The 27208-nt window shown below is 64.5% G+C and overlaps 2 protein-coding genes across 7 annotated transcripts in view; both read left to right on the top strand.

Moving 5' to 3' along the window:
• PIP5K1C (phosphatidylinositol-4-phosphate 5-kinase type 1 gamma) overlaps positions 1-11536 on the top strand; it is a 57710-nt gene extending 46174 nt beyond the window's left edge. The window contains exons 13-19 of one of the 5 annotated variants that reach the window (XM_058537561.1): positions 333-471; positions 591-623; positions 1627-1731; positions 3819-3939; positions 5356-5433; positions 8206-8289; positions 8564-11536. In XM_058537561.1, the coding sequence (XP_058393544.1) occupies positions 333-471; positions 591-623; positions 1627-1731; positions 3819-3939; positions 5356-5433; positions 8206-8289; positions 8564-8566 (563 nt within the window). In that variant the 3' untranslated portion in view covers positions 8567-11536. Of the gene's footprint in view, positions 1-332; positions 472-590; positions 624-1626; positions 1732-3818; positions 4973-5355; positions 5434-8205; positions 8290-8563 lie in introns of those variants that run through there. The other 4 variants (XM_058537562.1, XM_058537563.1, XM_058537560.1 and 1 more) reach the window with 4 other exon arrangements.
• A 1641-nt stretch (positions 11537-13177) lies between these two features.
• On the top strand, positions 13178-26380 carry CACTIN (cactin, spliceosome C complex subunit). Of its 2 annotated transcripts, XR_009219370.1 has the most exons (11): positions 13178-13360; positions 15541-16018; positions 18276-18371; positions 18864-19009; positions 19938-20100; positions 20236-20350; positions 23312-23504; positions 24169-24291; positions 24423-24706; positions 25033-26071; positions 26163-26380. XR_009219370.1 is itself a non-coding variant. In XM_058537564.1 (10 exons), exons 1-10 carry the CDS (start codon positions 13194-13196, stop codon positions 25521-25523), a joined length of 2256 nt encoding a protein of 751 aa, XP_058393547.1. In that variant the 5' UTR covers positions 13178-13193; the 3' UTR covers positions 25524-26380. The 2 variants fall into 2 exon arrangements, 1 of the variants encoding a protein (XP_058393547.1); XM_058537564.1 differs by having other exon boundaries at positions 25033-26380.
• The last annotated feature ends 828 nt before the right edge of the window (positions 26381-27208 follow it).

Genomic DNA, 27208 nt, shown 5'->3' with positions numbered 1-27208 from the left:
GACTGCAGACAGGGAGGGGGTGGGGGAATACCAGCAAGGAAGGGAGAAACAGCCTGTGCAAAGGCCGTGGGGCAGGACCCGGCCTGTCGTGTTGGAGGAACAGTAGACCCATGTGGCTGGAGCAGAGGGAGGAGGGGACAGGGCAGCTCGGGAGGGGCCCTGTAGGCCATAGGGAGGGGTTTGGATTTTAGTTTGGGAGCAGTGGGAAACTACTGGAAGCCCCTCTTAAAGCCGCTGGGGAGAACGGAGTGTCGGGTGGCAGGTGGGAGCCGGGGCGTGGGTGGCAGAGGGAGAGCCCTCTGCAGGGGGAGCCCACCGCCTCCTCCCCTCAGGCCGGCCCGACCTCCTGCCCTGCACGCCGCCTTCTTTTGAGGAGGCCACCACCGCCTCCATCGCCACGACCCTGTCGTCCACGTCCCTCTCCATCCCCGAGCGGTCCCCCTCGGAGACGTCAGAGCAGCCGAGGTACAGGTGCGCGGGTGGACGGACGGACAGGGCGCCCTCTGTGTGCATCCCGGGAGTGGGGCAGAGGGGGGGCGGTGCGGGGGCGGGGCCTCCCTCACCCCTGCTCCTGTCGGGTCTCTCTGCAGGCGGCGCACTCAGTCCTCGGGACAGGACGGCCGGTGAGCAGACACCCCAGCCGGCCCGCACAGCCCCCTCGGCTGTCCCACCCAGAACCCTTGCTCTCTGACCCGTCCTTCCTGGGCGCAGTCAGGCTCCAGAACCGCCCAGAGTCCCTTGTTTCTCTGCCACCTGGGGGCGCAGAGGACCCCTCCCCACACCTGCCTGTTGACCCTCCTTTCTTTCTTTTTAGTCTAAGAGATGCAAAGGGAATATAGTGAAATGCCTCCCCTGCCCCACGCCGTTCCCCGCCCGGGAGCAACCCCGGGTGGGTTTTTCTCTCTGCAGAGACATGTTGTGAACAGAGGAGCAGACGTCCGTGGGGGCCTGTGGTTTTGACACAGCGGTGGCGCTGTCTCTGCGTCTCCCTGCCCTCGCGCTGCCGCTCACAGATGCGGACGGTCTGTGCGAGCGGGTGGAGCGCTTGCTGGCTCTCTCCCATCTCACGGCTGCCCTCGGGGACACTGGGTTGTCCCCGGCTGTTTGATCAATGACATGACTGCCTGCTGTGAACGGGTCGCTTTCCCTCATTAGTTTCCGGGGGATAGTTCCTGCCGGTTGGAAGCAAGTCGTGGCACGAAGCGCAGCTGGTGAAAAGTGCGTCTCCGTCTGTCCAGCACCTGCTCAGGCAGCGACCTCTCTGCTGGCCTGTGTTGCAGTCCAGAGAGACTGCATGCCAGGCTGCCAGAAGGTTCCGGCCTGCCTCCATCAGATCCCCTCCAGCCCCTAGTGTGGGCCACGGAGAGCGGGCAGGATCCAGGCCACGGTCACTGGTTATGCCCCTGCCGGGGCCAGAGCCACAGGTGGACGCTCAGTGGCTGTGCCCCCGCAGCCCCAGGCGGGCATGGCAGCCAGAGGGACAGGCTGCGCCCGGCCAGCACAGGGCGCAGGTCGGGTGGAGGCACCCAGCTTCCCTCCGGGACTGGACATGGGAGCTGGGCGGCGCTCCAGGGGCGGAGGGGGCGTGGGGAGGGAAACTGAGGTGCGGCTTCCCGTTGCTTGTAGGCCCCAGGAGGAGGCGCCGGCGGAGGAGGACCTGCAGCAGATAACGGTGCAGGTGGAGCCCGCGTGCAGCGTGGAGATCGTGGTCCCCAAGGAGGAGGACACGGGGTGAGTGCCGCCCGGTCCTGTTGTCCCGTGGCCGGTTCCTGTGAGCGATCTCTGCTCAGACCTCATTGGCTGAGCCCGGTCACGTGGCCAGCTGGCAGCAAGGCAGGCTGGGAAATGTAGTCTGCATCTGGGAGCCGTGGGCTAGGATTCCAGGCTTCCGATGTGAGGTGTTCACATGTTGGGGTGTCAGAAAGACAGAGGTCCCTGTGCTCGGGGAGGCTCCGGGGGCAGTCGTAGGACCTCCGGTGGTCCGTGATCTGTGCTCACCTTCCCTCTCCGTCCCCTCTTGGCCTCGCCTGGCTCGCAAGAGGGTGACGTCATGACCAGTTTTGGCAAAGACCTCTTGTGGCCCTGGTCCGCCGCCTCCTGTTGTGTTTTGTTTTCATTTCATTCGCTGAAACTCGCCAGTAATTGTTTCTTTCTAGCTCCTTCTGCTTTGTTTTCTCACTTGTTTCCTTTCTTCCAGTGGAGGTTGAGTGCCTAAGTTCATCCCCGCCTTTTTTCCTTTAATAATGAGGCATTTAAGGCTACGCATTTTCCTCTGAGCGCTGTGTTTGCTGCCCCCTGGGTCTTGACGTGAAGCAGTTTTACGCTGGCTCACGTGTGGGTACTTAGTGATTTCTTTTTATTTCCCTTTTGATCTAAGGTGGTGGTTCTCAACCACCTGGGGGCGACTCTGCACACCACCACCCCCCCCCCGGGACACTGGGCCATGTCTGGGGACATCTGTGGCGTCACACTGGGGGTGCTCCTGGCATCGAGTGGGTGGGGTCCAGGGATGCTGCTCAACCCCCCACCGTGCCCATGACACCCCACTGTCCATCTACAGTGGTGAGGGGAAACCCTGGACTAAGGCTTATTTAGGAGTGTCTCTCAACTTCTGAGTTTTTAAGGATTTTTTTCTTTACCTTTTTAGTACGTTTACTTTTAATTTTATTAGGTTTTGAGTTGAAGAAAGTGGTGTAAAAATATGTATGCTTTTTTTTAAAAGATTAACGTCTTTGTGGTCAAATACCGAATCTGTTTTTTTAAATGCCCATGGACATATGGAGAAATGTGCATTCTCTGTTGAGGGACAGAAAGTTCTCTATAAGCCTGTTCTGTCCAACGAACTGCTTGGTGTCATTCCCTTCCTTCACGTCCTCACTCATTTCCTGTGTTTGGTCTGTTTAACTGTGTAATTGCATTGTTATCACATTCTTCTCGTCCTTCTCATCGTTTTTGCTTTATATACTTTTTAGAATTTCTGTTCTATTTCAAGAGGCCTTACTTAGCCCTCACGGCACACCTTCCCAGAGTTCATTTTACACACTCACCTGCACACACACACCACACACGCTCGTGCACACATACACCAGTTTCTGCCACTGTCAGCTCTTGGGCCCTTGACTGAAGTCTTGCAGTGTAAAATGTCATTCAGTCTTTGCCCGAAAAACAAGCTGACCTCACACGTGACTGGAGAACAAGTCCTGCACAGTCAGAGGTGCTCTGTCACCTCAGGGCTCATCTTCTTATTCATGAGATGAAGATTACGCACCAGTCACGCACGTCGCTGCCAGCCGAGGCCTCAGGCACGTTCCTCACCTCTCTGAGCCCCAGTTTCCTCATCTGTCGCACGGGATGGCAATGGCTTGTCCCCTCCCCGATGGAGACTGAGGGGGTTAATTCATGTAAGGCTCTTGAACAGGCCACATGCAGTGAGTGCTCGAGGAACAGGACACGAGGGTGGGTGCTGTGTGTCCCCGCTCTACAGATGGGGAAACTGAGGCTCAGAGAAGGAACTTGATCTCCAGGGTTGCACAGCGCGTGAGTGGTGAGGCGGGATCTGCCCGCGGGTGTGCGCCTGAGCCGGGGGAGGGGCAGAGCTTCACCTGGTAGCAGGTGGGCACGTCGGGCCCTGGGTCACGGCAGCATCTGGGGAGTTCTGCTCGTCTTGTGTGTGGATGGGAACGTGTGAGAATACACCACTGTGGCCCGGCTTTCTGTCTTGTGTCCACACGAGGAGGGAGGGTCCCGGCGTGGGCTGGGGAAGGTGGGGGCTGTCCCAAGCCCTGCCCCAGGTCTCCCATGTCCTGCCGTGTCCCCAGGGTGGAGGCCTCCCCGGCCTGCGCCTCTGCCGCCGTTGAAGCGGAAACCGCCAGCCAGGCCTCGGAGCCCGCCAGCCAGGCCTCAGACGAGGAGGATGCGCCCGCCACGGACATCTACTTCGTAAGTCCCCCGGAGCCCTCCCGTTGCCGGGCCCTCAACCACACACGCTCACACGTGCACGCACTCACACTCACACACACTGACGTGTCGCACATGCAGTACATGATCACGCATGCACGTGTGTGCTTATACCGGTGCGCACACGCGCTGACACATCACACAGGCTCACACAAGGCACTCACGTGCACTCACACTGGCACAGTCAGGCACACATGCTCACCTGTCCACAGTGATATCCAAATTCTCTTGCACGGCCACTGGCATGCTCACAGTGTGCTCTTGCACAATCACACCCATGTGCACACACAGTCGTGCACACGCTCACACTCACGTAGGAGGGCCCTGCCCTGCGCCGTCCAGGCCAGGCCGTTCCAAGGCCCCAGAACGGCCATGTTCTCTCTTCCCAGACCTTGTGGCCACCGCCTGGCCAAGAGCCAAGGCCCTGGCCGCAGCCAGGCCCCCCTGGCTCCCTGGGAGGCCCCTGGAGTCCTCAGGCTTGCAGCCCCGAGGGGAGGCCCAGGCCCTGGGTTGGTGGGCAGCCCGGGGCTGGCCGAGGTGGGCTGGAAATGACGTGGCTCTTCCCCCACTGGGTGGTGGGTGCAGCCTAGTGGGCTCCGTCCTCGAGGGGGCACAGGGTCTGCACTGAGAGGCAGGTTGGCGTCACGCTGCCCTCCTCACGGGCCGAGGACACGCGGCTGCTTCTGGACGAGGTGGGGTCTGTCGGAGCAGGAGGGGCCTGCGCCAGGGACCCGGGACAGCCCTCCCGAGCGGGGGGCTGCCTCCCCGCCCCTCACATCTCCCACAGGCGGGTCAGATGAGCCAGGAGCCTGGGTGAGGCGGGTGCTGGGCCATCAGAGAGCCCACTGAGTCCTGTCCAGTGGACCCCGACAGTGGGTCCCGGGCGCCTCCCGGGGGGCCCCCTCGGATGGTCCCGCTTGCACAGAGAGGGCCAGACACTGCAGCCCAGCTGCCGTCCTCTTCCCAGACCTCGTTCTAGTCTCCACCCCCCGGGGCAGGTGAGCCGGGCGGCCCCCCCCCCCCCCCCGCTGCCATCGCTGCTCCGTGACTAACACCACCTGCTCTCTGTGCTGTCGGGTCGCGGGGCCCCCGTCTGGCCTAGAGAGGAACCGGGGGCACCGCGTGTGCGTCCCCCACCCGCCGTCGACTCCCCGTCCCCGGGGGCTTGGTTGTGCCCCGTTCTCTGGATCTGTGTGAGGGGCCGGGGGGCTGTGCCCTGTCGTGTGCGTCCGGGCCCCACAGCAGAGGAGGCAGCGGGCCACAGTGGGACCCCGCCACCCCCGACCCACCTCCTGCTTGGCCCGCTGCCCCGCCCAGCGCCCCCCGCCTGACGCCCGCCCTTCCCGCCGCCTCATCCTCTGCTCTGTTTGCTTCCTCCCCGCCCGCCCGCCCGCCCAGTTCACGGACGGGAGGTACTGGATTTACTCTCCCCGGCATCGCCGTCTGCGGGCCGTGACGCTGAGCTCCTCGGGGACTGTAAGTGACCGTAGCAGGCCCCCAGGGAGCCCAGCCCCGCCCCGGGCAGCGGGGAGCACGGGTCCGGGCCGGCCCTCTCCCTCTGAGAAGGGCCTCCGGGAGAACAGTCTCTGCGGCGGAGGGCGGCTGTGTGGGGCGCTGTGTGCGCGTCCGCGGTGATGTCACTTAGTCCCCTTCGAGGCGGGCATCACCAGGCCTGCGGGCGCACGGCCGGGGCTTGGAGCTGGACCCGGCCGTGTGGGGTCGCATCTGACCCCCAGACCCGGGCCGCCTCCGCCCCTCATCCAGCCCTCCCGAGTTGGGGACGTGTCAGAAGGACACTAGTCACGCATTCAGACCTCGCTGCCAGTGGCTCCTTGAGGGCCTCTGCCCCGCTGAAAGGGTTAGTCACGCGGGTCAGCGGGGAGCTGAAAGCTGGGCTCCTCCCGCCAGGAGATGGGGCTGGTCTCTCCATGCCGATTTCATGGATGGAGAAACCGAGGCCTTGGCTCCCCAGGGAGCTCCTGAGAGCGCATAGTTTAGACAAAGTCTGGGTCCCGAACTCCCAAGGAACACTGTGTCTAGGGGACGTTCGTCCACCCGGTGTGCTTGGGACGCTATGTGGATAGCGTGTAGCGATGGCATTGTCACTGCTTGTTAGTGTCATCATGAGCAATAAATGAGCGGCCCAGAGAGGCCAAGCCACCTGCCCAGAGCCACACGGCATGGGAACAGGCAGAACAGGGTGAAGGCCGGAAGCGAGTCTGTTCTCAAGATGAAGCCCCTCAGAGGCTTGCACCCCTGGTCCCATCAGCAAACCCCTTTGGGCGTCTGTGTGTCAGGCACTGCGGAGCACCCCAAGAAGTGGAGGCCACCGCCCAGCCCCTCCTCCACACTCCATCCAGCCGAGATGGGGACACCACACCCCAGAGATGATGCAGGGCCGGGGACACACGGCAGCCCCCGAGGGCCGTGGAGGGCGGGGAGCAGTTTACAAAGGCTGCCTGGAGAGGGGCTGATGGGACTTCAAGAACCACTGCGGGCGTGGGAGGCGGGAGAGGAGAGCGTGATCTGGGCGGGGGGCACAGCAGATGCGGGAGGCTGGAGGCGGGTGGGAGGAGGGGGCAGCGGGACCGAAGGCCAGACCCTGAGGCCTGTAGAGCGGGGAGGGCGAGCCCGTGGCCCGGCTTCGGTCACTGTGGGGTCTGGGTCCCTCCCCGAGCCGAGGCCCTGCTTTCACAGGGTTTGGGTGGGGGCCTCCTACCATCCCTTGTTCTGAGCCCCGGGGGACAGCTAGCCCAGCGTGGAGCAGCTGCTGGGGCTGCCCCGTGACAGCCCGGCCCTGCCCTCCCGGGCTCCCCGTGAGCGGGAAGGCCAACGGAGCCGCCGCCTGTGGTCGGGGGTCTTTACTGCCCTGGGACCGTCTGGAGGAACGAGGGGGTCTCGTCCTGCTGCCCACGGCACCTTTGTGCGCGTCTGTTGGCAGATGGGCACGGTCCTCTCAGGGTGTGTGGCCCTGGGCTGGGTGCCCAGTGGTCCTGGGGGCCTGCGGGGGCTGGGGTCGTGGTGAGAGCCATGGGCAGGGTTGGGTGCAGCGGCCACAGGGAGCCCAAGGCGAGAGGCAGCGGGAGCGGGGTGCAGGGTCTGGTCACTGGAGAGCGCAGAGGCCACACGGGTGCTCGTCCTTCACGAGGCTGTGAAGGCATCAGCCCTGCAGAGGCCAGGCTGGCGGTCGTGGCCGGACAGAGGAGGAGCAGGCTGGGGGGCATGGTGGGTTTAGGGGCCCCAGGCCACTTGGGGATCTGGTCAGGGCAGGTGCGTGCTCGGGCCCCTCTCCAAGCAGAGCTGGCCGGGGTAGAGGTCCCCAGGCCAAGGGCTGGAGGGATCCCCTAGGAGGGAGGAGGAGGAGGAGAAGGCGGCTGGGGGAGCCCTGAGGAAGGCGCCAGGGTCCGGGAGGGTTCTCGAGGTGGGAGTAGAGCCGGGAGGGATGGGATGGGGCTGGAGGAATGAGCCTCCTCCGCCGAGTCTGACCCGGGCTGGGCATCCCATCCCCAGACACAGCTAGAGGCGGACCAGCCTGCCCCCCGGCCAGGCCCAGGGCAGCCTCTTGGCGGCCACAGCAGGCTCTGTCTCTCCCACACCCGGACTTGGTCCCCGGTGCGCCCACTCCCCAGGAAGGCGTCCCCTGGGCCCTTGGAGGGAGCGGGGAGGCCTCTGCTGCTCTCTCCCTGGGCGGCCCGTGCCTCGGTCTCCCCTGAGCAAGTCTGCAGACTGAATCCTGAAAGGCTCCTGGGCCATCAGGAAAGGGGCTCCATTGCTCACCGCCCAGGACCCCCAGGGGATGGTCCCCAGGGTCCTGCCCCAGCTGGCGGCCCCAGTGCCCACGTGACAGATCAGATCCGCGGCTGGGGTGCTGCCGGGCTAGGGCGGAGGTTGGGGGGGTGGTCCCTGGAGGGCGGAGAGGGAGGCGGGGAGAGGACAGCAGAGAAAAGCATCCCCCCCTTCCTCCCGCTCCTGCTGGCCCCTGCTGTGACTAACGCTTCCTGCTGCCACCCGCCTGCTCCGGCCACTCAGCCCCAGGCCCGGTCCCGCCCGCTGAGCCCCAGCGCCCGGGTTGGGGCAGGTCCCCAGTCAGGGAGGGGCGGCCGGGGCTGAGCCGCCGCCCACTGCCCACTGTCCCGCGTGGGTCTGCCTCTTTTATTTCTGTTTCTTCCTTCTCCCTCTGGCCTGTCGCCTCCTCGCACGCTGCTCTTCTCTGCGCCCCTCCTGCACGCGCGCCCGCCCGCCCTCCAGCCCACCGATGAGAGGAGCTGGGTGTACTCCCCGCTCCACTATAGCGCCCCGGCCCGCCCGGCCTCTGACGGCGAGAGCGACACAGTAAGTGTGCCAGCCGGGGCCTTGGCCGCGGAGGGCCCGAGAGCGTGGCCCCCGACGCCCCAGGGACAGACGGGGAAACTGAGGCCTGGGGGGGAGGGGCAGGCCGGCCTGCAGCTCTGGCCTGGCTCGTGCTGCGCGGGGGCCCGCGGGGTGAGTATCTTGGGGCCTGTCTGGCCCTCGTGAAACATGGGGTCCCTGGCCCGAGCATCGGCCTGGCGGGTGGGGGTCCGGCCCGGCCCCCCATGCCCTCAGCCGCCTCTCGTGTCTCCTGCAGTAACTTCTATGCAGCTGGCGACCCGGAGCCGAGCGCCCGCTGCCGCCCTGGCCGCTTCCCGGAGGCACTGCCCGCCCTGCTCGGCCCGGCCCAGAGCCGCCGCGTCCTGCCCTCGATGGCCACTGGTGCTCCGACGCCCCGGCGGCTCCCCGCACCTGTGATACTGTGAACCTCCCCCGCCCCGTCACCTATTTATTCCGGGTCCTTCCTCTTTGCACAGAGACAGCAGCACACGTGTGCTTTTTTATAAAAAGGAAAAGGAAAAAAAAAAGCCGGATGGACGGAGAAGAGCTCCGCCCCGCCATCGTCTTGGGTCTTGGCTGAACTTGCATGCGTCTTGCCGAGGGAGCAAGCCGCTGGCTTTGGGGCCTGCGCCCCGTGGCCCGGGCGCCCGGCTGATCTCCGCACGCCACGCCTCGGCCGGCAGGACCCCTCTGCAGCGTGGACGGAGCGCCCAGTAGGGAAGGGCCGCCAGGTCCCGCTGGTTCCCAGGCCACCCGCGCCCGGCAGGTGCGCTCAGCTCAGGCGTGCGGCTGGGCGCCAGACATCCGTCCTCGGGGCTAGCCGACGGGCAGCCTGAGGACAGCTCTCCACCTGCCAACCCTGCCATTGCTCAGCGTCTGTCTCCCGCCACCCCCGCCTCCCAGGTGACCCGTGAGCAGGGATCCTGGGCGCCCGCATGGCCACCCCCTCTCGGTGGAGCTCAGGACTGCGGACTCCTCTCTCAGCATGGACACTCAGTGTCCAGAAGACAGGGCCCAAGTAATGGAGGTGGCAGCTGGCCCTCGGGCCACGGGGCTTCTGGAGAGCTCGTGTCCTGGAGCAGGGCCCCGCCGTGGTCAGGCCACGTGGCCCAGAGGGGACAGCCCCCCGCCAGGAGGAGCTCACCCAGGACCGGGGGGGCGTCCTCTCTTTATTAAACGATGGTGACGCCTATGCCAATTTAAGGATAGGAGAAATTCTTTGTGAAAACCCTTTTTTATTTTTCTGGTTTGTCATCGTCGGCAGGGGCCGTGCTCCGGGCCCAGAGCCCCATGGGGCGGCCGCCAGAGGACCCCACTGTGTCACGAGGGGGCTGCTGGAGGCGACAGCTTGGCAGAGTCTCTCCTGCCCCCACGCAGACGCACTCCCCACTCCTGAGGTGACATGTGGGTGATGGTTCCCCCGCCCACTCTGCAGACCCCCACTGGCTCGGCCTGCATGGGAGGAGCTGGGAGTGGGCTCGGAGCGGAAACCGCACCTTCTGGAAGAATTTCTTCCCAGCCCTTGCCTCCCTGGTGGAGCGTGAGGTGGCTGGAGAGGTCACCGACCTGGGAGTTTGATTTTTCGAGTCTGGTGCAAGCTGGGTGCCCCACTGCCCCTCCCTGCCGCCTCTGCTCGCGTAGCCCGCTCCTTGCGCCCGGAGGGAATCTGTGGGCCTGGCTGCTGTGCGCTCCTCCTGGAGATCCAGGCTGCGCCCCGCGGCTCTCCCCGCACTGTCGGCACGGGGGCAGCACTCTAGCACGCAGCCCGGGGCAGGGGACCCTCGGAGCACCCATCAAAACAAGCCTGCAGGAGTCCCGGGTTAGAAGCAAACCAGCGTTCTCTCATCCTGCCCAAGGAGCGTTTGTCCAGACCCAGGGGGCATCCTGGCCTGGATTTCAGACCAGCGCCGTCCGCAGGCGCCCGGGCCGTGTGCCACGAGTCGCCAGTCCATCCCTGCCCTGTCCCACCGTGGGGGAGGCGGGCTGAGTGGGCAGAGCTCTGAAGGCGCATCTCAGACCCCGAGGACTAACAGGGACGGCTGTGTCACCTAAACGCCGACATTGGAGTCCCCACCCAGGCCCCCAGAGTCCGGGGGCCGGGGCATCGGGCGTCCCACGGGGGTGGCCACAGCAGTGGGCCCCGTGTCCAGGGCGTCCTCAGCCACCTGGAGCTTGCGGAGCAGGGAGAGGAGCCGCCGTCGGGCCCGCCGGTCCCCGCTGGGCACCTCAGCCTTTCCAGAGCGAATCACAGAACAAGTGTGTCGGTTGGATACTGACTTGCAGGAGAACTTTGCAAACCTCCTGGGTGTCATGACATTTCTATTTTTGTGTTAAGTCTCGAGGGCCGTTTTGGGGACGTGTTTTGTCTTGGTTGCATCCTTCGTCCCTTTTCAGAAAACCGTTACACGGATGCTCCTCGGGCTGTGCCGCCCGGGGGCGTCTGCTTATTCTTTCCGGGGCAGGGCGGGGCGGGAAGGCAAGAAGGCAAGACCTTATTTATGATGTGTAGTGAACTAGGGGCCTTCCGCAGACCCCTGGCGGGGAGGGCCCTGGACCCTCCCAACTGTCACCCCCCAGGACAGAAATCTGTCAGTTCTTTCGTGGTGATGCCCCATTTTCCCCCCACCCGGCTCGTCTCGTGGCTGCTGTTGCTGAGAAGCTGGGTAGCGTCTGGGTTGCTGTACTGTGAAAACGAAAGGCGTTTTCTGAGACTGACAAGGTGAACCCTTCCGTGTGTCCCCTGCCAGCCTCTGTCCTCGCCCCCGCCCCCCTACCACCTGGCTCAGTGCAATACTCCCGTCCCCAGGGTGGGGGTTGGGGGGTCCCTTGCCGTCTTCCTGTCTCCGCAGCCCCTCGGTCCCCACCCAGGACGAGCACCCTCGGCCACCTTTGCTCTGGTGGTTCAGTTGCATCACCTGTGCTCCCACCAATCTCGTTTTTATGGCCGAACTGATTTCCAAACACAACAAAACTGCAAACCTTGTGTGTCTTAATTCTCTTCGGGGGTCCGTGTGCTCAGCCCCCGTGGTCTGGTGTGTGACAATCCGGAACACGGCCTCCCCGGGCACAGGATGCCGTGTAGCTCAAACCCAGAGCCGTGGGCCCCCCTGTAACCACGCAGCCACTGCTGGCCCCGAATAACACTCGTCTGCAGCCCTGGCCCCCATCCCGCCGCCCCTCCCTCTTTTTACGTTGAAGAGATCTCTAATAAATCGGGTAATAAGCATCAGCCGCCTCCCTCTGCCTCTGTCTGCATCCGGTGGTCCGGTTGGGAGTTGAAGGAGGGTCTATAAGAACTGATCACAACACCAGGACCCAAACGCCTTAACAGCTGTGGCCGCCTTCCGCTTCCACTTGAGCTCAGAAAACTTTTAAAAGCTTCTGACATCAGCACAGCCTGGCTCAAAGGAACAAACACTCCCCAGAGTTTGTATTTGTTCTGCCAAAGTCGCTCAAATTGAGTAACGCATGGACCCCTTTTAAGGGGAAAATATTTCTCCTGGACTCCCAATTTGAGAAACACCGCATGGAAAGCAAGGTCGTGTCTGTAAGCGAGCCTTTGGAAACCCAGTCATAACCATAGATGCAGACGCACAACAGCACGGTTCACTTATAAACCAGACATGTAGATGATCTGGAATGTGCCTTCCTTACGTCCAAAGATGAGTATTCAAATCCTCATGGGTGCGTCTGCATTTTGAGAATCACAAGCCAGGCTCCCGTCCCGTTCTGGGCCATCCCATCACCGAGGCAACCCACACCCCATGACAGCAGGGTCGTTATCAGGGGTGGCCGGAGATGGTCTTCCGATGTTTCTTTGGGAAGGTTCACCACCACCCCCACCCTGCACCTTGGCACCTCGAAGAAGCACCAAGCATACAAAGCCAGCATTTGGGAGGTGGTGGTATGAAGTTGTATCTTAAGATAAACATGTAAAGAATTAGCTTAAAATACTGAGTACCATCCTCTGGGGTGGGCTGGGGGAGCTCAGAGCAGGACTTCGGGGTCCTCCAGTTGTCCGGGCCTCCAGTCCTGCCTCCTGTGGGACATCTTCCCCGCCAGCCCCACAGGGACTCTGCCTAACAGCCAGTTCATCCCTCCCTTCTCCAAACCCTCCCACGGCGGCTCCCCAGCACCCACAGAACAGAGCTGGACCAGCTCCACGCTGCCTCCTTGGGGCAGGGGGAGGAGGGTGTTAAAGTGACTTAACTCTCTCTGAGCCTCCCTTTCCCCATCTATAAAGTGGGTTGATGGGGAACTCAGGGAGTTATCGAAGTTTTTTTTTACAAAAAGCTTAACCCCTGAAATACATAGGTATGGTGGTGGTGGAGCATGATGGTGACTCATAGAAGGTCAGCCGAACATCTAAGGCTTTTCATTCTCCACCTCTGCTCCCACCGCTCGCCCTCTTGAGCAATGTGGACTCGAACCTACGACCTTGGAGCTTTCCCGCCTACACCCACCGCGAGACCTCGCTCCCCGGACACGCCTCCCTTAGCCCCGCCCCGGACCGCGCCTCCCATTGGCCCCGCCTCCTAGGCCCCGCTCCACTCGCAGTTCCTGGTTTGCACTTTGCTCCGCCCACAGCTCCGCAGGCCCTCTAAGGCGCGAGGACCCTCGTGGGGCTGCCCCTAGTACTGCCTGAAGAGCGAGTCCCCCATCCTGGAGGATACAGTCCGGCCTGAGTCCATCACGCGGGCCACGTTTGCGGGTGGAGGAGAGGTTACGAGGCGTCGAGGTCCCCGCGGGATGGGGCGGCGGGATGTCTTCCTATCTCCCGGCTCAGGCGCGGACGGGGCAGCCCGGCACGCGCCGCGGGCGAGGAAAGCCCCCGACTCAGGCCCCGGATATTTGTGTCAGCGCCGTTGCCGCCGCCGTCCCAGCCGATGGGTCGGGGTACACGCTCCCGCTCGCGGTCGGCGGGTCGCGGGGGCCGAAGGCAGCGGAGCCGGAGCGGGAGTCGGAGCCGAAGCCGAAGCAGGAGCCATGGGCAGCGAAACCGGCGGCGCCGGGACGACGAGGGGCGGCGCAGGCGGCGGAGCCGGGAGCGCAGGTGGGGTCGCGGCGTGAGCGGCGCTGGGGATCCGGCTCCGGCCAGAGGGGAGCTGGGAGACCCCCGAGTTAGGCAGGGAGGCCTTCCTGGAGAAGGGGACGTCAGGCAGCGAGAGAGGTTCCAGGCAGGGCACCTGGTGGTTGGAGGGACAGCGAGGGGAGTAGGAGGTGAGATCGGAGAGGTACTGGGAGACCAGATCGTGCTGAAGGGTTTGGCGATTATTCGGAGGGAACTAGGGAGCCATGGAGGATCTTGAGCAAGGGTGTGACCCGGTGTGCCTTACTCTGCAGAACTGTCTCTGGCTTTCGCGTGGAGAAGGCGCTGAGGGGGTGCAGGAGTGACACCAGGGAGGAGGAGGGTGGTACAGCTGTCTAGGCAACAGATGATGGTCGCCTTCACGAGAGGGAGGCTCTAGGGAGGCACGATGGGAAAGTGGGTAGATTCGAGAGGGATTTCGGAAGTAGAGGTGACAACACTTGCTCGTGGAGGTGGGATGTGAGAGGGAAGAACTGATGATGACAGGTGGCGGGACTTGGTTGACTCCTGGGACCTGGGTCTCAGCGTCCCCGCGGCCCACAATCCTTTTCTTCTGGAGATGGGGCACCTGGCCAGACTTGGCTTGAGTCTTCTCCAGCACAAAGGAACCAGCACAGTGATGGGGACTGACTCCCAGACCCGGGTCCCCGTGCTGGCTCAGCCCCTAACTGGCTGTAACACCATGTGTGTCCCCAAGATCTCCGAGGGGCTGCCCTGGCGCACATTGTCTCCCATCCCTCCAGCCTGTTCTCCACACCAGGGCCAGAGCGGCTGTAGTCAGACATAGCCGATCGCCCTCCAGGTTTGAGAAGCTGGCTTTTCCTTTTAAGTCTCCTAAAATCACTGCCACCCGGGAATTCCAAGAAGGTATAAGCAACAGACTGGAAATAATGAAGAGATGGTTTAAACTGGGGCTTGGCAAACTACAGCCTGTGAACCAAGAATAGTTTTTACATTTTTACACGGTGAGGAAAAAAATCGAAACAAAAAGAGTATTTTGTGATACAAAATTATAAGAAATTCTAATTTTGGCATCCAGAAATAAAATTTTATTGGAACGCAGCCATGCCTGTTTGTTGGCGTACTGGCCGTGGCCACTTTTGCGCTACGACAGCAGAATTGAGTGATTGTGTCATAGATAGTCTGCCCCTTTATGGAAAAAGTTTGCTGACTCTGGTTTAAGCCCCTGGTGTTGATGTTTTAGTACTGGTTCACGTGTAGCATAAGTCTCATTATTATCATCTTTGCATTTTTTTTCATTTACTGTTTTCTAGAATTTGAATTATTCACAAGAATCAGCCACCCTCAATGTGTAATTAGAGTTGCTGTTGTTATTATGAAAATTTGATCAAATTTGTAGCCTGTATTTAAGGGACTCCAAAATAATTGATATTCATAGTGTAGATTTTTTGACATGAGCTTAGTAGGTGGAGCATTTAACAAAATAAAGACAGATTTTGGTTGTTCCTCTCCACATTCAAAGGCCCCCCAACATTAAAGAATATATTTCCAGGGCTCGCACATTCCGTTCCCTGCTCCCAATGCCCTTCCCTAGCTCTTTATTCCTGCCAGTCTTACTCCAGTCCACTCCTGCCCGTCCTGTAGGACCATCTAAGCACCACCTTCTGTAAGCCCTCCTTTGATACCTTGGACAGATGAGGTCGTCTGGTTCATAGGATTATAGCAACATCCGACCCCAGCCTCCTCCCTGCCCTCCCTCCTGCTCTCCCCCTCGCTCTCTGCTCCAGGCACTCGGGCCTCCGCTTCTTGAACACACCAAGTAAACTCCTGCCCCAGGGCCTTTGCTTTTGCTGTGCCCTCTGCCTGGGTCGCTCTCCCCCCAGATCTCGCCGTAGCTGCCTCCCCCACGTCCTCCAGTTACCTCCTCAGAGAGCCCCTCTCTGACCTCTCACCCCCTAACGCCACGTCACTGTTCTTTGCGGCTCACCGCGTCATCTCGTGTCCCACTGTGTGTATCCTTGCTGATGTGAGCCCCGCGAAGGCAGGGACTGTCAATGTTTTGGTCCCTGCTGTGTCCCCAGAACCTCGACCAGTGCCTGGACACAGCAGGCACTCCGTGAGCATCTGTGCAGCAGCTGACGGGGCGGAGGCAGCTAGCAGCCCTTTGCGGACTCCCCCTGCAGGTCGGATTCGGAGGAGGAACGGTCGCAGCGGCGCGGGAGGCCGAGCCGGAGCCCGCCGCCGCGCCGGAGGCGCTCCCAGGACCGGTCCTCTCAGTCCGACTCGGGCGATGAGCGGCGGCAGCAGCGGGGCGGATGGGCGCCGCGCCGGCGGACGCGCTCCTGGTCCCCGGGCTCCTCGGCGTCCAGCTCGGCGTCCCCAGCGCGCTCCCGGAGCCCCGGGGCGGCGGCCGCGGCCCTGAGCCAGCAGCAGAGCCTGCAGGAGCGGCTGCGGCTGCGCGAGGAGCGGAAGCAGCAGGAGGAGCTGCGGAAGGCCTTCGAGACGCCCGAGGAGAAGCGCGCGCGGCGGCTGGCCAAGAAGGAGGCCAAGGAGAGGAAGAAGCGGGAGAAGATGGGCTGGGGCGAGGAGTACATGGGCTACACCAACACCGACAACCCCTTCGGCGACAACAACCTCCTGGGCACCTTCATCTGGAGCAAGGTGAGCGCGGCCGGGCCCGCCGCCTCTCGTGGCTTCCGCGCCGCTGCTGCTCCCGGAGGCGGTGCAGCGCTCGGGGCGCGCGCTCCCGGCGTGCGCTTGCCGCCAGGGGCTGACCCGACGCACACGCGCACGCACGCCGGCTTCCCCCGCTTCGCTGCCCTCGCTGTCCCTCGCAGTGTAAACCTCCAGGCTCTCTGCTCAGAACCCAGCCTAAGTTCAGGCGTGACTGCAGAGCAGGGTGCTAGCGTCACGTCCCAGGATGGGATTCCCCGGTGATCCAGGCCCGGGCACCTCAGAGCTGTCCCCACAGCTCGGGGTGAAAGGCACACACCGGTCCCTCACCCGCCAGCCAGGCCTTGGGCACGTGGTGTGCAACTACAGACTTTCTCGCACGTTCTGGAGGCCAGAAGTCCCCAGTCCAGGTGTGGGCAGGGCAGTGCTCCCTCCAGAGGCTCTCGGGGAGGGTCCTGTCTTGCCTCTTCTAGCTTCTGGTGGCTGCTGGCAGCCCTCGGCTCACAGCGCATCACGCCCATCTGTTGTCACGTGACCTTCTCACTGCGTCTCTGTGTCTGAATTCCCCTCTTCTTACAAGGACACCAGTCAGTGGATTAAGGCCCAGTCTGCTCCAGTGTGACCTCATCTTAACTCATTTCATCTGCAGGGAGCCTTTTTCCAAATAAGGTCACGTTCAGAGGTTGCAGGGGTTGGGCCGTGGACGTATCCTTTTCGAGGACACAGTTCACCCGGCACAGCGCCGGGTTGGTGGTGGGGGAGGGTGAGAGCAGGTGGGCACAGTTGGAAGCCTCGGTGTCTCCCACGAGTCGCACGCAGTCTAGGCACAGTTTCTTCCGTTGTCTTGAACACACTGAGCCATTCCACCCCAGGGCCTTTGCACTCACCGTTCCTCTGCCTGGAACACTCTCCACCTCTTCCCATGAGTACTTCTTTGTCATTCTTTAGATCTCGGCTGACATGTTCCCTCTGAGACCCCTCCTGGCCCCCCGGGTCCCCTAGGTCCCCCAGTATTCTTTATCCGGGCCCTGCCTCTCCCTTCCTGGCACTTTTCTGACAAACGTGTGTCATGCGCCCGCTGGGTGCTGGATACCGTGTGGGCCCTGGGCATGCATCCGTGAGGAGAGAGACAGAGACCCCCGTCCCCGGGGGGCAGCAGCAGGCGAGACGGACTGTGGAAAAGCGGATCAGCCTGGGTGGGCATAGGAGAGAATGCAGGCGGGCGTCGGGGAGCGGCCCGGCGGCAGCGTGAAAGGAGCAGGTCCAGAAGGGTCGAGTCACAAAGGTGCCGTCTAGACACCACGTCCTAATTCCTAACATGTGGCCCCTGACGGCCGGCGAGCTCCCGGGGCAGCTCTGTCCCCGGGCCTGCACACGGTGGGTGCTTGGTAAATGGAGGAGTGAGCTTCCACAGTTTGGTGTGGTCAGCACGTGCGCCTGTGCAGGCGTGTCCCCCCGGCCTCGGGGAGTCACCCCACGGGAGGCTTCACGGGCCCCTCCTGTGATCGGCTCGCGGGCCGTGGCCCCGGCCCAGCCTCTGCCGTCTCTAGGCCGGGCAGGGCGCTAGATAGGCTCACGGTTTGGGGGGCGTCCTCTGGGCCGCTGGGGTGGCCCCGAGCCAGGTGGCCCCATGTCCCCTGGAGGCAGGCTTTTCCAGGTATGGGGGGGTCCTAGAACACCCCTCGGAGCCGGAAGAGGTGACCATGGGGAAGTGCGTGGCTCAGCGCCGTGCTTGGGCAACGACTGTGAGGTGAGGCTGGGGGTGCAAGGATCTCCAAGCCCCCGTGCCACAGCCCCCTTGTTAGCTGAGGGCACAGCCGGGAAGAACCACTGTCTGCAGTCCTGGCGCCCCGAGTGTGGGAATCGTCCCCCCAGTCGCAGGGACCCCGGCAGTGTGCTTTCAGGGCTCGCTCTGTCTCTGCTCCTGCCCCCCAACGCAGCCGCTGAGGGCTCGCGCCCAGAGCCGGGCCACAGGCCTCACTAGGCCCCGAGGGGCCTCTCCGTGCCCTGCGGGGCGGGGCGGCCGCCTCCCGTCACTCAGGTGGGGGCGCTCTGGGATGTTGATGGTCCCAGGGTGACTCCGCAGTGTTGAGGGGCACGTCTTAATGGCAGTCGGGGAGGTGTGGCGGGGGCCGTCACCTCCCTGAGCCCCTCTCCTTGGCTGGAAGGCCCAGTCCGTCTCCTGGAGGAGTGTGTGGGAGGCTCCCTGTGGGGTGGCGACGGGGCTGTGTGGTCGCCCTTCCAGGCCCTGGAGAAGAAGGGGATCAGCCACCTGGAGGAGAAGGAGCTGAAGGAGCGGAACAAGCGGATCCAGGAGGACAATCGGCTGGAGCTGCAGAAGGTGGGCTGCCCTCGGCCTGCCCGCACGGGGTCAGGCGGCCTGTCCTCGTGGGGGCCGGAAGGCCGGCTCACCCTGGCCTAACTCAAGCCAGACCTAATTGTCTTATGTGGAAAGTCGGGGGAGGCTGGCTTCAGGCACGGTTGGATCCAGGGCTCAGGCAGTGACTCCAGCGAGCTGTTTCCCTCCGCCTCGGCTGTGCTGGCCTCTGGGTTTTACTCTCAGACGCTCCCGTCACGGTGGCAGAAGTGGCCCGGCCGCTCCGGGCTGCTGTGTCTCCAGCAGAAAGAGGGCCCCTCCTGCCCCAGGGTCTGTCCCAAGCCTCAGGCCTCTCTGGCCCGATCCCTGTGTGCAGGGTCAGCAGGCTGAGGCCAGGTCTGGGTTCCAGTCCCACCCCTGACCCCAGGGGAGCCCACGGCCTGAGAGGGTACAGGGCAGGCCCCACGAGAGCCCCGTCGTCCGGCTGTCCCGCTCACCGTGCCCGTGCGCCCCCAGGTGAAGCAGCTACGGCTGGAGCGGGAGCGGGAGAAGGCCATGCGTGAGCAGGAGCTGGAGATGCTGCAGCGGGAGAAGGAGGCGGAGCACTTCAAGACGTGGGAGGAGCAGGAGGACAACTTCCACCTGCAGCAGGCCAAGCTGCGGTGCGTGTGGAGATGGGCCTGGGTGGCGCTGCCCTCCCCCCGCCCCCTCCGGCCCCTGCCGCCTCTGGACCCCAACACCAGAGCCCGGGTCTGCCCCAGGGCCTTTGTACCTGCTGTTCACCGCCTCACCTGTTGCCTCCCTGGGGGCCCTCCCTGACCCCGTTCCTGGCGCCTGCCCCTGCTCCGTGTGCACACTGCTCCCTGTTGCTTCCTTCCTCGCATCTGTCGCTGGCTGGCCTCCCGTCTCCCCCATGGGGCTGGTACCCAGGAGACGTCTGAATGTGCCGCGGTCCACGGAGCAGAGCCAAGTCGAGGGTGCTGGGCCCCGGGCCGGCACCGGCCGTGTTCGTCCCTCTCCACCCCCGGCCCACAGTGGGGTTTGCTCATCAGCCCCATTTACAGTGAGGCTCCTAGGGGTCGTGAGTTGCCCGGACGCCACATGGCGGTGTCTGAGCCCTAGGCCCTGCGTGTGCACCAGGAGCCCACCCCTGCCCCCCATCGTCGTGCTGCCCGCGGGCCCCGCCCCGGCTCCCGGGGCTCCGGCCTTGTCACGGGCTCGCTCGGGTCAGGCCAGGGTCAGCCCCTGATGCACATCCCCTGGGCACAGCACTGAGGGTTCCGGATCTTCTGCCCGGGCGGCCTGTCCAGCCCATCCAGCGGGAGGAAGGGGTCCTCTCTGCCCCTCCGGCTTCCCTCCCACCCACTGCTCTGCAGACCCCACACTCGCTCCCGTCTCTGCCCCTTTCTGGCCTGTGCCTTCCCTCTGACCCATCTGATCCTCTGCCTCATGCCGCCTCTTCCAGGAAGACTTCCCTGACCCCCACGACGGCCGGGCTCCTCCCCGCTCCCACAGCGGTGGCCCCCCCTGAGGGCAGGGTCTGCGGGAGGGAGGGCACCCCCGGCTCTGACGCCACCCCGCCCCCCGCAGCTCCAAGATCCGCATCCGGGACGGGCGGGCCAAGCCCATCGACCTGCTGGCCAAGTACATCAGCGCCGAGGACGACGACCTGGCCGTGGAGATGCATGAGCCCTACACCTTTCTCAACGGGCTCACGGTGGCCGACATGGAGGACCTGCTGGAGGACATCCAGGTGCCGCCCGCGCCCCGCCCCGGCCCCCACCGCCTCACACCTGTACCTGCACCCCCCTCCCCGCGCCTCGCCCCCGCGCCCCGGCCCCTTGCACGCCCCTCCCGCCTGCTGCCTCACCCCCGCGCCTCGTGCCAGGTGTACATGGAGCTCGAGCAGGGCAAGAATGCGGACTTCTGGCGAGACATGACCATCATCACCGAGGATGAGATCGCCAAGCTGCGCAAGCTCGAGGCCTCGGGCAAGGGGCCAGGTGACGCGGGGCCCGCGGCACACTCCCCCGGGCTGGCGGGCCAGAGGGGCGTGGGCGTGCTCCTGGGGACACATCAGGGTCTGCTGGGAGCCGCCACGGGCCCGGTGGTTCCACAGGAAGCCTCAGGTTCCCTGTGGGGCCGGTCCCCGTGCAGGCCTCAGTTTCCCCATCCCGGCCTCTGAGCCACCAGGGGGCAGCGTGGGCACGGGAGCCGCAGGACCGGGGAGGGGCGGCAGAGCGCCCCAGTGCACCCCCAGCTTCCGCCAGTGATCGCTGAGCACGTGGCTTGGCTTCCGTGGGAGCAGAGCCAGGGGGGCTTCTCGTCCAGGTTTCAGGTTGTCACCGGAGGCTCCGTCTGTTTGAGGGAGAGCAGGAGGCGGCCCCGCTTGGCTGGGAGCCACGCAGCCTCCAGCTGTGCGTCCCTGGGTTCTCTGTCAGTGAACTTGTCATCACGGTGACGGCGTGCTTGTCATCACGAGGGCAATGGGCTCTAAATCGGGATTTCTCGTGCTCGGCACTGCGGACCTGGGGCCAAGTCATTCTCTGTGGGGCCGTCCCCGGCACTGTGGGGGTGGAGCAGCGTTCACTGGATGCCAGGAGCGCCCCCAGTGTGACAGCCACAGATGTCCCCGGACATCGCCCGGTGTCCCCTGGGGGCAGTTCCCCCCGGGTGGGAACCACTGTTGCATAACCACAGCAGGCCCGCCCCTGCAGCTGCAGCCTTGACAGCGTCCAGCTCCCAGGGCCCCGGGTCCCTGTCCCTGTCCCTGAGCTCTGTCCTTCATTGCCCTCTCAGCGTCACCGCGGGCTGCGTGCGTGGCCGAGGACGCGCGTCCTCGCCTCTCCGAGCGTGTGGACATGCCATCGTCCGCTGCTCAGACCGGGGCCGGGACGGCTTCCTTCCTCCCGGGGAGGGAGGTGTCTTTTCTTCGTAAGATGGACTTTGTTTCTCGTGTCCCCTTAGCAGGGCGCATCCTGCAGTAACTTCCAGGGAAGGGGAGGGGGACTCTTTGCCATCAGAAACGTGCATGAGGACACGGCTCCTTGGGAGGCCGCGGGGCTGGGTGTGGAGCTCTGGGGACGGCGTTTTCCATGGGAAGCGGACAACCCCGCCCCACCGGCTGTGGGAGAGTCTGAAGGGACATCCACTGGGTCCCGCCGCTTCCAGAGTCCCCGGGCACCCAGGCCACGCTCCTCTCTTTTGGCCGTTTCTCCTCCTCCTCTCTCCGCCACGTCAGTCACTTCCCTGTCTACTTTCCCTCCTGGGGTCCCCGGTGGCTCCAGGTGTCCTCAGATTGCTAAGAGAAGAAGGTTCGAGTCCACCTGGGGCCCCACAGAGGGCGGGCCTTTGTCTTTTCAAATTAAGTTGGGCTTTTTCTTTTGTTTTTGTAACTGGGAACCCGTACAGTAGGGTGTGCAGCAGACAGTGGGTCCCCGGACGCCCCTGTTCCCCCCCCAGCGGTCCCCCCATTGGGCTCAGCAGTCCCCGTGGGCCTCCCCCGTCCCCACACTGCTGCCTCCTCTCCTGACACCGTCCCGGAGTATTCCAGTTGGATCCTGCTGGGCTCTGGGGGGCCCGTCCGGGCTGCGTCCAGACCTGGGACCTGGCTGCCTTTGGACAATGGCTTGGCTTCTGTGGGAGCGGCGCCCGGGGGGGCTGTCTGTCTGGGGTTCAGTTTTCACAGTGGCTCTGTCTTTCTGTCTGAGCGAGTGCAGGACGCGGCCCTGCTCGGCCAGGTGTGGAGTTGTCGCCGAATTCGCTTGTGGTCCCACGCTCTCTCTGCACCTGTTACAGACGGAGGCCGGGCCGCCAGCCTGGTGGGGCTGTGTTGGGCCCAGCACGGGCCTGAGTCTCTAGATGCTGGTTCCAGGGCCCCGGCTTAGCCCGCTGCAGGGACTCGGGCCCCCCTCGGCCCTGTCTGATCGGCTGTGACCCTTCGTCCACTGGTAGGGTTGTCAAAGCCTGCTTTTGAGCAGGGAGCATGAGCTGGGTGCCCATCCCCACGTCCACCCAGCAGCTGGGGCCTGAGCTCCCCATGGCCCAGCATGGTCCTGGGGAGCAGCAGCTAGAAGCCCAAGGAGGTCCCGCCTTCAGGAAGCCATGAATCAGGCGTCCAGGCCGAGGGGGCAATCTGGTGGTCAGGGAGGGCTTCCCAGGAGAAGGGATGTTCTTGCTGAGCGCTGAGGGCGGGTGGGATCTAGGAGATGGACTGGGCGGGGAAGAACATGTTGCTGGAAAGCACTGCATGTGTAAAGGCCCTGGGGCAGGGCGCAGGGCATGCTCGGCGCTTGATGAGCAACAGGGAGGCTGGTGTGCCCGGGCACTAGGGTCAGGTCCCCCACCCTTACGGGCCTCTCAGTCTGGAGAGAAGGAAGTGTGATAGATAGACGCCCCTGCAGGATGCAGGGGGTCTGATTGTCTCGGGGCGGCGTCAGGACTTCCTGCAGCCTGGGAAAGCCTCCGTACTGTGGTGAGGCGCGTCCTCCATGCCAGGCACAGCCGAGTGCTCTTGTGCATGGTCTCATCGGGCTTCACAGAGGGGGAAACTGAGTCCCAGAGAGGGGGATCCACTTGCCCAAGGCCACACAGCTGGGGCCAGCAGAGCAGGATCTGAATCCTGGAGACTGTGGCTGCCGGTGAACCCTCCTGGCTCCTCGACGTGGTTCAGGGCAGGCGGTGGTGGGTGGGGTGGGCAGGCTGGTCACGCCGGGCCGAGGTGCTCACACTTAACCTGCGGGTCAGACCCACTGCGGAGGGGCTGAGAGATGCCTGCCCGGCCTCCCCCAGGCCCAGGGAGTCAGATCTGTCCTGCCCAGGGTGCACGGCCTGTTGCCAGCTCAGTGCGTGAGAAGGATCTGGCCCAGGAGGGAGGCCGAGCTGGGGGAGGAGAGCCGGCGTGGGCACAGCGGGGGGTTAGGACCCGGCGCGGCCAGCGCTGAGCGGCCCCCACCCCACTGCAGGCGAGCGGCGAGAGGGCGTCAACGCCTCGGTCAGCTCCGATGTGCAGTCAGTCTTCAAGGGCAAGACCTACAGCCAGCTACAGTTCATCTTCCAGGGCATCGAGGGCAAGATCCAGGCCGGGGGCCCCAACCTGGACATGGGCTACTGGGAGAGCCTGCTGCAGCAGCTCCGCGCCCACATGGCACGCGCCAGGTCAGCAGGCGGCGGGCCTCGGCCCTCGGGGTCTCACCTCCGTCGGGGTCTCACCCAGGGCACAGGAGCTGTCTCCCCCAGGCCTGCTGGGCCGGGGCGGGGAGCCACAGGCCAGTGCCCCGGCTGGAAGGTCCCCGCCGTGCTCCCCTGCCCCGCACCTGGAGTCAGGGCCCCGGGGCCAGGCAGCGCCTCCTGCCTTCCGGCCTGTCCCCAGCACTTGGCCTGTCTCCCCTCAGGCTCAGCGGGCAGCACAGGAAGCCCCCAGGGCCGCCTGTCCCCCGCCGTCCTTCTGCAGGCCCCACACTCTTTGTGTACAAATTCTCAGCGAGCTTGCCGTGTAAACACGCGCCTGCTGGCTAACTGTGCGGTCGCCTCTAAATTTATCCTCTGCCTCGCCTGTCTGCGGCCTGTTTCCGCCCGGCTGGGCCGTTGCCCGCACGTGGACACCCTGGTACAGGGACCTGCCCCTCTGGCCAAGGGACGGTTCTCTGGGCTCTGAGACCCCACGCCCCGTTTTCCTCATGGCCCAGACCTTGACCCTGGCCTGGCTGCACCTGGGTAGGGGCCCCAGCCTGGGCGGTGGGCCAAAGGGGGGTCAGGAGAAAGCCTTTGGGGGCAGGCCCCCTGGCCCCGAGTGTCGGGGTGACCAGGGCCCGCGTTGCAGGCTGCGCGAGCGGCACCAGGACGTGCTGCGGCAGAAGCTCTACAAGCTGAAGCAGGAGCAGGGCGTGGAGAGCGAGCCCCTGTTCCCCATCCTCAAGCAGGAGCCGCAGTCTCCGGGCCACAGGTGGGCCGCCCGCGCTCCCCTTCCCCGGCCCGGCCTGGCCCGGCCCGGCCCGGCCCGCGCCCACCTCTGAAGGGGCCGGGTGGCCGCCCGCCGCCCGCCGCCCGCCCAGCCCGGCCCGCTCTCGTCCGCAGCCTGGAGCCTGAGGAGCCGGCGCCCACCCCGCCGGGCCCCTCCGAGGAGGGCGGTCCCGCCGAGCCCGAGGCCGACGGGGCGGCGCCGGCGGAGGGCGAGGCCGACGGGGAGGCGGTGCTCATGGAGGAGGACCTGATCCAGCAGAGCCTGGACGACTACGACGCCGGCAAGTACAGCCCGCGGCTGCTCACGGCCCACGAGCTGCCGCTCGACGCCCACGTGCTGGAGCCCGACGAGGACCTGCAGCGCCTGCAGCTGTCGCGCCAGCAGCTCCAGGTCACAGGTGCGGCGGGAGGGCGGGGCCAGGGCATTGGGGCGGGGCTGTGGGAGGGGAGGGGCCGTGGCTGCTGGGGGCGGGGACTGGGCGGGGCCCGGAGGGTGGGGCCAGGGCCGACAGGGGCGGGGACTGGGCGGGAGGGGTGGGGCCATGGTTGCTGTGGGTGGGGCTGGGGGGAGGGGCGGGGTCTGGGACTGGGCCTCTCGGGGCCACCGGGAGGGCGGGGAGTGGGCTCCTTGGGCGGGGCCAGCTGGAGGGGCGGGGCCGGCGGGAGGGCGGTGGTGTCGAGGCTCAGCCGCCTTGTCCCCGGTTCACGCGCCCGCCCGCCGCAGGGGACGCGAGCGAGAGCGCGGAGGACATCTTCTTCCGGCGGGCCAAGGAGGGCATGGGCCAGGACGAGGCGCAGTTCAGCGTGGAGATGCCGCTGACGGGCAAGGCGTACCTGTGGGCCGACAAGTACCGGCCGCGCAAGCCGCGCTTCTTCAACCGCGTGCACACGGGCTTCGAGTGGAACAAGTACAACCAGACGCACTACGACTTCGACAACCCGCCGCCCAAGATCGTGCAGGGCTACAAGTTCAACATCTTCTACCCCGACCTCATCGACAAGCGCGCCACGCCCGAGTACTTCCTGGAGGCCTGCGCCGACAGCAGGGACTTCGCGACGCTGCGCTTCCGCGCGGGGCCGCCCTACGAGGACATCGCCTTCAAGGTGGTGAGCCGCGAGTGGGAGTACTCGCACCGCCACGGCTTCCGCTGCCAGTTCGCCAACGGCATCTTCCAGCTCTGGTTCCACTTCAAGCGCTACCGCTACCGGCGGTGACGCCCCGGCCGCCCCCCGGCGGGAGCGGGGCCCCGCGGAGCCCGCTGGACGGGCTCCCCGCCGGGCGCCCGACCCGCTGTCCAGCCGGGCGGGCTGAGGCCCTGCGGCGCCGGCGGAGGCGGCCAGAGGGGCCCGGACGCGGGGAGCCAGCCTTGCGGGAGACGGACACCCCGAGTCCAGGGCGCTGCCGGCGCGTGGACACAGCGGCGGCTGCGGGCCGCGCGCTCCGGGCCTTCCCCGGCCGGCCTTCCTCGCGCCGCAGCGGTGGAGCCAGACCCTGCTGTGCACGTTCCGGGAGACACCATCGGAGGGCCGTCCCAGCACCGGGGTGCCCCCAGCTCGCCCCTGCTGCTGGCTGTGGGGTCAGTCTCCCCCAGCGGCTGTGCAGGATGTGTCACCGTCCGCCGTCAGGTCCAGGAACCGGGGGTCACTGAGACGGCCTTCCTCCCACGTGGGGACAGTTGTGTTCCTTGAAGCCACCTCCCAGCAACCCCGGAGCCGCCTGGCTTGTCCCGTGTCTCAGACGGGGACAGCCTCTGGCCTGACAGGTGCGGTCACTCTGCCCCAGTCACAGGCCGTCAACAGTCCACCAGGCGGCTGACCCGGGAAACACATTTCTTGAAACATTTTCTTACAGAGTCTTTTCTAGCCTAACGTGGGAAAACCCTGCGCCATCCCTGCCGTGCCCCGCTGCTCCTCGGACAGCCCCACCCTGACACCCTCTTTCACTGGGAAATAGGTTAAGTGGTTTCTCTAAAAGGACTTTTCTGGAGGGGGGTGAGAAATCTTGTTTATTTTCATTTAACTGGTCTACTGGTGAGATTGCATGTTTTTAATAAACATTTTATTTTAGAATACTTTTAGATGTTCAGAAATGCTGCGGAGTCTAGAGTTGCCCCACCCCACACCGCCGCCCACACCCAGCGGTCCCCCTGCTGCCTTATGTAACCACAGCACATCTGTCACGGCTCAGGCGCTGAACACAACCAAGACGACCTTTTAAAAACAGCCACAGCACCTAAAAATAGTTGACAGCCGTTCCTTAGGAAGTTTCTGGTAGCAGACACGTGCCCCCACCCATCAGGCCACAATCCGAGACACTCCAGACTCGAACACAGATGCTGCTCGCCTGGGCTAGGAGTCCTCACCTGGGGACGGTGCTCAGCCACAACCGGACACGTTTCTGGTCGTCACACTGGGGGAGCTCCTGGCATCGAGTGGGTGGGGCCAGCGATGCTGCTCCACCCCCACAGCGGCCAGGACGGCCCCCCAGAGAGTGACCTGGCCCCCATGTCAGCAGTGCCACGGCTGACACTCTCCCCAGGGCACTGGTCGCCTCCAGCCCTGACTTCAGCCTCGGGTACGGCCCGGGCCTCCGCTTTGCACCCCCCACCACCACCACACACGAGCTTGCACGCAGTGGGCACATTCTAGATGGCAGGGCTTGGGGCTTCGCAGGGAAGTGCCTCTGTCAAAGGGCCCCTTCTCCACGCTGTAGGCCCGGGCCACCCAGCCAGCCTGGTCCAGAGTGAAGAACACCCCTTATGGCAGCACACAGACCCTCTCCATCGCCTTCAGAACCCATGGCAGACATCACCAATCAGCTGCTGATTGCCAGAGCAATTTTGCCAGAGCAGTCCTAGAATCCGCGCATCCCCAGCCAGTCACCCCGTTGACCCCTGGCC

Source organism: Diceros bicornis, unplaced genomic scaffold (genome assembly GCF_020826845.1).
Source record: "Diceros bicornis minor isolate mBicDic1 unplaced genomic scaffold, mDicBic1.mat.cur scaffold_67_ctg1, whole genome shotgun sequence".
In the NCBI taxonomy this organism is placed as follows: domain Eukaryota; kingdom Metazoa; phylum Chordata; class Mammalia; order Perissodactyla; family Rhinocerotidae; genus Diceros; species Diceros bicornis.
Note: the sequence above shows the minus strand (reverse complement) of the source record. Positions and strands in the feature narration are given on the sequence as shown.

Bases quoted from the DNA above. Each gene is read 5' to 3' on its own strand.
- CACTIN (XM_058537564.1), top strand. From the start codon at position 13,194: ATGGGTCGGGGTACACGCTCCCGCTCGCGGTCGGCGGGTCGCGGGGGC. The intron at 19,010-19,937 runs GTGCGTGTGGAG...CGCCCCCCGCAG, and splicing joins CTGCAGCAGGCCAAGCTGCG to CTCCAAGATCCGCATCCGGG. The intron at 24,292-24,422 runs GTGGGCCGCCCG...TCTCGTCCGCAG, and splicing joins CCGCAGTCTCCGGGCCACAG to CCTGGAGCCTGAGGAGCCGG.